At 59.5% G+C, this 8,051-nt stretch overlaps 1 protein-coding gene across 1 annotated transcript; it reads right to left on the reverse strand.

The window, feature by feature from the left end:
• Nucleotides 1–1,575: 1,575 nt before the first annotated feature.
• IRF2BP2 (interferon regulatory factor 2 binding protein 2) lies at nt 1,576–5,813 on the reverse strand (the record flags this gene model as incomplete). Its single annotated transcript, XM_081997198.1, has 2 exons — nt 1,576–4,567; nt 4,781–5,813. The coding sequence occupies 2 exons, from the start codon at nt 5,811–5,813 to the stop codon at nt 3,852–3,854; spliced, it is 1,749 nt and encodes a 582-aa protein (XP_081853324.1). The 3' UTR covers nt 1,576–3,851.
• Nucleotides 5,814–8,051: the final 2,238 nt, after the last annotated feature.

Consider the following 8,051-nt stretch of genomic DNA (forward strand, 5'->3'; position numbering starts at 1 on the left):
GTGCCGTTAATTTCCACACGGTCCAATGTTTTCTCCTGCCGCCCGAGGAGAGGCTGTGTTTGTGCCATAACCCTCTGCACACCAGGCGGGCCGTCCCACGCCGCTTTGGGGGCAAACCGGGCACGGGGAGCGGGTGCAACCGGCAGGGCAGGTGCCGCGCTGCAGGCGAGCCGTTGCCCCGGGAGGGCGAGCGGGTGGCGGGGTGTCCCCGGGGCAGCGCCCCATCCCGTCCCGCCAGCAGGACGGAGGAGCAGGGCTTGGCCCAGGCGCAGAAGGAAAGGATCCAGGGGCTCTGTTGACAGAACAAGCCACTAGAGAGCACTCTCAAATGTATTTATACCCTTTGCCTAAGTGCTAGTTCATAAAAACACGCGGTTGCCATGGCCTGGTTTACAGCACATCTAAAAGGGGAGCTCCCAAACATACCAGGTTTCCTGAGGCCACCACAAAGGCGGTCAAAGCCTCCCTTGTGCGGCGCCTTGCCCACCCCCCGACACCCGGGCGCAGGGCAGCACCCGCCGGCTCCACGCACCCCCGCTTGCCCCGCACCGCTGCCTCTTTACGAGCAAGTGTCAGAAACAGTATTAAAAAAAAATAATAAAAAAAAAATATTGCACTTGGGCAACTATAGCTTGCTTGAGCTTTCTTTTTTTTATATACAAAAAAGCGCAGCAAGTATTTCAAGCTCCTAGTTTCCTTATGCTTAGTGCCAGAAGAGAAAAAAAAAAAAAGTAAAAATGGCAACAGGTTAGTTCAGCACCTATCAACAAAAGCACTGTGCAGGTGATCTGCCAGGAAAAAGTATCTTTGAAAAAAAGCAATGGAAGTAGGTTTGAAAAAAAATAAATAATCACACATTCTTCATTAAAACACTTTTAATACTACACAAATTACAGTATCACCTTTTAAAAAGTTTAAAAAGGAGTATTAACAGTAGCACTGTTGCAGCTAAAGCACTTCAAAATAATAATAATAATAAAAAAACACCCCCGCTTGTAGCCCGGGAAGTAGTAGTAAACTGGTATGAAGGCAGAATCCACCGGAGAGTTACTGTAACTCAGTAAAGGAAAAAAAGCAACACTGAGTGTGAGAAAAACGAGCTACGTATGAACACCCTCAGATTTTAATTTTTTTCCCTTTTTTTCGTTTCCTTTTGCAGTTCTGAAGTTTTACGGTAGAGATCAGACTTGGCCGGGGTGCGGGGGCTGAATGTCAGCTGAGCGAGCGCAGCCGCCACCAGCCATTTCTTGTCCAGCTACGTTGTTCCCGTGCCACCGCCTGGCATCGCTGGCCGGGGAGTTTCCATCCTCTCCAGGAGTCACAGAGCTGCGGGAGCGGGGCGGCCGGCGGGGAGGAGGAGGAAGGTGCGCTTCCTTACGGGCCTCTCTGCCCAGTCACACCAACGTCCCTCGGCCCCAAAACAAGGGGAAGCTTTGTCAGGAGCAGGTCTCGCCCTCGGCAGGCTCAGAGCTGGGCCACCTAATAATACAAAAGGGGGGGCCTTTTTAGGGAGGCTTTGGGGTTTCAGTTTTGCTTCTTTTTTAAGAGCAGGGATACCACCTTAATCAAAAACATGAGCTTCATCCCATGGGAGGTATTATGCCAAGGAACTTTGAAGAACTTGTTACCATCTATCAGCTCAAAATCCATTTTTTTTAATAAAGTGCCTAAATACACATTTACACAGATCATAGTGGTTCCAAAGAATCCTTTACAGTTGTTTTTTTTATATATAGGTATATATATAGGTATATATATATAATGTGCGTTTTCTTCAAATTGGCTAAATGTGTTTACATAAGACACCAATCTTGACTATAGGTATAAGTTTTAAAGCGTAATATTGACTCAATGAATTTGTTTATCATGCAAGTCTTATCTAATATTACATTGACCTGTAATATGGAACACAATGTAGTGGGTGTGCTCATTAAACACTTCATAAAAAATTACTGTGCATGTGCAGTTCTGATCTTCAAATACTAATCATGACCATTTCTTTAAAAAAAAGAAAAAGAAGAAAAAAAGGTAGTCTTCCAAAAAAGGTCTACTCTGCATTAAATTGCAGTCTGAACAGTATCACAATAAGAACAGTTGACTAAAAAGCACCCAAGATTCTTCAAATTATAGTCGGTTGAACAGATTTTTCCTCCTCCTCCTCTTCCGATACTGAAAGTGTTTATTAGCCCGTCCCCAGGAAGGGACGACCTCGCCACCCTTTTGCTCAGAAACAACTGCTTATAACCCAGTTATAAACACCTCAACAGAAGGGCTCGTACAGCTGCAGCGTTGCCAACGAACTATAAACAGCACAAAAACATCACTATAAGACTCGAACTATTTCTAGTAACCAATGATTTATTGATTTGAGAAGTCTGCTTGGTGATGCAGAAGCGTGATCAAAAGAAGTGGCTTTACAAAAGAGTTCTCCAAAGTAGCTTAAAAGGCAGGGCCAGGGCATTATGTGCAGCCCTAATTGCTTTCATTCCAACCAGTTTATATTTTCATTTTCAAAGAATAGCAGTAGGTTTGTTTCAAGCACACGTAATAAGGAAATTACAGGTTTCCTCCACCCACATTTGGGCTGTCACTGATATACCTGCGGGCGATCTGGCAGAGCCTCAGTCACTGCTGTCACTGTACCACACCGTACCTGCCACTACTTGGAAATACTGGGTCAGGGATAGTAACAATAGCAACAGCACTAGAGGCGACTGATAGGCAAACTCAAAGTCCACCTGCACTATCTGAAAATTAAAGTAAAATTAGGAAAAAAAAAAAAAAAAAAAATCAGTCTCTCCCCCACCTCCCCAGCTTCGTCCAAAGACACGAAAGCCCCAAAAGTGACGCCGAAGACCTACAGAGATGGCAGTGCTACGTTGGTGCCTTCACCAATCGTATAATTAAATTCGTTATCAAAATTCCACGTTACGGTATGTAATTGGTGAATAAATGCAGTTTTGTAATCTTACAACTGATCACGTGAACTGCGGTCAACTTTGCCTTAAAAAAAAAACAACAAAAAAACCAAAACCACGAAACCAAAAACAAACCAACCCAGATATCCCTAACTCAACAGCGCCTCTCTGACACCTCTCCACATCCTACTCTGGAGGCAACTTCCCTTGAGAAACACGGAGGAATCTGGGACTGGATCTGGCGGATCTGCCATCGCAACCCAAGCCGCACATTTCTGGGAGAAATTCCCCTCGCTCCCTAAGCTCGCCTGGCCGGCGGGATGGCGAAGGGCATCCCCGCCTTGGCTAGCCACTCTTCTCCCCAACCGCCTCAGACCAAGACTGCATGCGACCAGCTCTACAGGACAGGGGCCAGGAATAAGGAATCACAGACAGTAAGGCAATCTTTACAATGTCAGAAAGTGTATTTGGCATTTAAAAAAAAAAAAGGGGGGAAAAGAAAAAAAAAGAAACAAGTGCATACAAATACAGCTAGAAGCATTTCTGGTTTGCCAAGTGCTCTCTAAAAAAAGCAGCGCAAGTCACAGCCTACATTGAACAGTAACTGTCACCAGGGAAGCACAACAAATAGTTGCTATAACCAAAGGGAAAAAAGAAAAAAAAAAGGAAAAACGAAAAACAAAACAAAACAAAACAAAAAAAAAAGAGAAGAATTAGAAGAAATGCCTTTATAATAAGTACATACCTTTTGTCTTCAAAAAATATAGAAACACAATGTATTCAAAAAAATCAAAATTATACAGCCATGTTTATGAAGTCTACATTTCCCTTGTCTTGGAGATATATATATATTTATATATATATATTTATAGATATATACAGAATTCGAGCAGTTCGAGTTCAAGGTGACGTCGGGCGGCGGGAGCGGGCGAGTCACGAGTCCCTCTCCTTTTTCACTTTCACGTCTCCGGCCAGGATGGTGGCGATCTCCCCTTGCATGAAGGCCCAGGGGACGTTGGAGCCGACCAGGGGACACTTCTCCCCGCTGGGACAATACACCTCCCCGCTGGCTCCCTGCTGCTTGATGCTCTGCCGGGAGCAGGGGAAGCAGAACTTGTGGGAGGGGACGGAGGGGCACTGCACGAAGTGGGTGTCTTCCAGGCGTTCGTGGCAGAGGGTACAACACAACGGGACGCTGGCGGCGAGGGACGAGTCCGGCAGGCTGGCGGGGTGGACGGGCTCCAGCCCGCCCGCCGCGTTGGCCCCCTGGCCCGGCACCTCCCTGCCGGGGCCCAGCCTTCTTTGGTTCATGGCGGAGGGCGAAGGGGGGCTGCTGCTGTTCCTCCGCGTGGTGGAGTGGACCTGGTTGGCGTCTTTGGAGGCGTGGTTGCCCCCGGCATTGTCCGCCACCAAAATGAGGGCGGCCATGGGGGACTGGCCGTTCTGGGCCGCCTCGGGCGGCGTGGTCCGGTTGGAGTGGGGCGAGGCGGTGGGCGGCGGGGGCGACATGAAGGGGGTGGCCGTCAGCGGCAGCTTCATCCCTTCCGACGAGGTGGGCAGCCAGGGCTGCGCCTCCCCGTTGATCTTCGGGGGTCCCGCCTCGCCCTCCGGCTCGGGGGAAGGTTTCCTCTTCCGGGCGGCCCGGGCCCCTGCAGAGGCAGAGGGGGGGGGGAGGAGGAGGAGGGTGAGAAGGCAGCGCAGCCGCAACGCACCGCCAAGCGCGGGGGTCAACGCCGTGCTACCGCAGCAAGGGGTGGCCGCGGCCACCCCCCGGGCACCCGAAGCCGCCCGGGATCCTCCCCGCCGCATGCCCCGCATCCTCCCCTGCCCTGCCCGCCGCCCTCCGACCCCCGCCGTCTCACCTGGCTTGGCCACGGCGCCGTTGGTCTCGTAGCCCAGCAGCCTGCCGCCCGCCATGCCCGGCTCCTTCTTGAACTTGCTGTCGAAGGGGGGCACGGCGTGGCCGCCGTGCTGGTGCAGGGCTAGCAACGTGTCCCGCACCGTCTTGGGCTTGGCCAGCCACTCCTGCTCGCCGGCCGCCCGGCCCTTGCCCTCGCCGGCCAGCTCCGCCGCCGCCGCCGCCGGCAGGCTCTCGGCCGAGCCCCGCTTCTCCTTGGCGCCGCCGTCGTGCTCCCCCGCCGCGCCGCCGCCCGAGGAGGAGGAGGAGGAGGAGACGGAGCCGGGGCGCTTGTGCCCCAGCTCGCTGGGCTGCCCCGCCGCCTGCCCCGCCGCCTGCGCCGCCGCCGCCGGCTGCTGGGGGACGGGCACGGCCATCGGGGCGGGCGCGGCGGAGATGGCGGCCAGCGAGGCGGCGGCTGCGGCGGCAGCGCGGCTGCCCAGGCCGCCGATGGCGGCGGGGAGCCCGGCGCCGTTCACCAGCGGCACCAGGGTGGGGGGCACAGCGTGCGTCCGCCGCGGGTTGGGGCTCTGCCGGTTGAGCTCGGGCGGCTCCTCGGGCTTGGGGAAGCCGTTGGGCACCAGGATGCCGTTGACCTGCCGTCCGCCACCGTACTCGGCGCCCAGGCGGGGCGGCGGCCGCTCGGCCGCCAGCGAGTAGCGCTCCAGGGGCTGCGGCGGGGGCCGCGCCGCAGCCTCCGCCGCCGCGGGGTGGCCGAGCTGCTGCTGCTGCTGCGCCAGGAGCTCCTTGGCGGAGAGCGGCGGCTGCTTGGCGTGGGGCGGCGGCGGGGCCCGGCCCTCGGGGAAGCAGCCGTGCGCCCGCTTCAGCTGCCGCGCCGTGTCGATGACGAACTCCACGCGGTCGGCGCCCTCGTAGTTGACGCAGCCCCGGCAGACGGGCTCGGTGAAGTCCCAGATCATGGCCCAGGGCATGCGGGGCAGGTCGCACAGGTAGCACGACTGCCTGCGGGAAGCAGCCGCCACCGCCGCCGACGACATGTCCCGGCCCCGGGGCAGCGGCGAGCGCCCCCCGCTCCGGCTCCGGCCACCGCCTCCTCCGCCCCTCGCCACCGGAGTCCCGACGGGGAGGCTCGGGCGCCGCGGCCGCAGCAGGACCGTCCGCCGGGACCCCTCCCCCTCGCCTTCCTCTTCCGTGCGCTGGAGCGGGGCGCGGCGGGCGCCCCGGCAGGCAGAGCCGCTGCGGGGGACGCCGCTCCCCTCGCCGTCTCCGCCGGCGGCGCTCACAGGGTGGCGGGGACGCGCATCTCCGCGGCGCGGCTGGCGCAGGGCTGCGGCCGCTGCCGCCCGCACGGCTCCCCCGCTCGCTGGCTACTACGGGGCGGCGCGGGGCGGCGGGGGCCGGCGCGGCGGGGCGGGGACTGCCGCGGGGGCCGGGGCCGGGGCCGGGGCTGGCGGCGGCGCCGTGCCGTGCCGGGCTCCAGCCGCCACCGCCGCCTCTGCGCGCCGCCGCCTCGATTCTTCGACAGTGCCGGCCGCGCCTGCGCGCTGCGCGCCCCCGCCCCGCCGCCGCCGCCGCGGACCCTGCCCGCGCCCCCGCCACCGGCACCGGCAGCGGGGTTCCTCCTGCCGCCGGGGGCCGCCCCGTCTCGCCCTCGGGGAGGGCTGTGGGAGCGGAGGGGGACAAGGCAGGGGGCGGGGGTGCGCTGCAGCTCCCTCCTCCTTTTCTGTTATTATTTTTATTATTGTTTTTATTACGATTTCCCGCGCCGCTGAGGGGCTTTGCCGGAACCTGCCACGCGTGGACGCGGAGATGCGCGGGGCACGTCCCGCAGTGCGGGCTCGGGGTCCCCCCGCGCCGCTCGGCCGGTGACCTTGGGCACCCCCCGGCCCCCCCGCCGGGCCCGGACGGCCAGCGCCAGCTCCGGGCAGGGACCGGCGCCCTCCCGCGCCGCTGCCCGGCTTCGTTCTCCCCGCCGGGGCAGGAGGCACCATTGTACATAAGTAGAGCGATTACCCATCTTTGCTTTTTTTTATGTTGTTGTTTTTCAACTGTTGTCATTGTGCACAGGAAATAGGACGCTCTAGATTTCCTGTCATTTGCAACCACAAACCAGCGGTTCTCTAATGCTGATGAGCAAAATTCACACGGACTAAGCGAACGCCGTTTCCTCCCCCCGAGAGAAACCTGCCGACATGTTTCCCCGTCCCCCTTCCACCCTGCGAATCGCTCATCCGCCGCCTGCACCCACACCAAAACACGGGGCGGGGGCGAGGGAGACGGGCAGACAGGGTGTTTGCGCTTCCCCTCTGCCACGGGAGGGTAAGCAGCCCCCCTCCGGGCGCACCCCGGTCACGCGTGTGCCCGGGCCGGGAAAGCACGGCGCAGGCTGCTGCCCCCACCCCCCCGACGCCCGTGCTCGCGCCGCCCTTCCCACGCCGTTATGTAGGTTACGGGGGAGGGAGGGCGGGCGGGAGGCGGGGGCCGGCCGGGGCCGAGGAAGCTCTGACGTCCGCCGCCGCCGGCGGGAGATGCCTCCCCCCGGCTGGCAGCCGCTCGACGGGGCGGACGGGCCGATGCGGGGCGAAACGCCGCCTCCTCGCCGCTTTTCCTCGGCCCGGCGCAGGGGTTCGGCGGGGACTCCCCCGCGCTCCCTCCTGCCGCCCGCCGGTCGGGGGCTGGGTGGTGCTCCTTTGGGGGGGGTGTCTCCCCCTTGCCTCGCCCTGCCCCGCCCTCCTCCTCCTCGTCCTGGCGCTGGCTGCCAGCGTCTGCCCCGCTGCCAGGCTGGGTGACTTGGTGACTGCACCCCCGGCTGGACGGCCCGTAGGCGCCGGGCTGTTAAAGAGCAAAACAAAAACCCGGCCCGGCCCCGCGGCGGCGGTCAGGGCTCCTGCCCCGGGAGGCATCCCCGAAGCCCCCACGGCTCGTACCCGCTCTGCAGCAGCCAGTCGGGGCGCGGGTGGGGGTAGGAGGAAGGGGAAGGGGAACAGCCCGGCCGCGGCGCGGCCCCGACGTGCCCCCGGAGAGCCAAGGGTTAACATCGTCTCGCTCTTGCCGAGCAGCCCTCCTTTCACATTGCATCAAAGTTCCTTAAAGCTGTTTCTCTTCCCTCCTCCCCTCCCCGGCTGGAAAGACGCTTTATCCGTGCATGCTAAGTAAACAGATCTTTGTTTTCGTCTTCCACCCACTGCCCTCTTTCTCCAGCCCGAAGCTGGAGCCTCGCCAAGCCGGCTGCAGCGAGTGCTGCCTCCACACACACACACACACACACACTCACA

This window comes from Phaethon aethereus (assembly GCF_964289735.1).
Source record: "Phaethon aethereus genome assembly, chromosome: 3".
Classification (NCBI taxonomy): Eukaryota; Metazoa; Chordata; class Aves; order Phaethontiformes; family Phaethontidae; genus Phaethon; species Phaethon aethereus.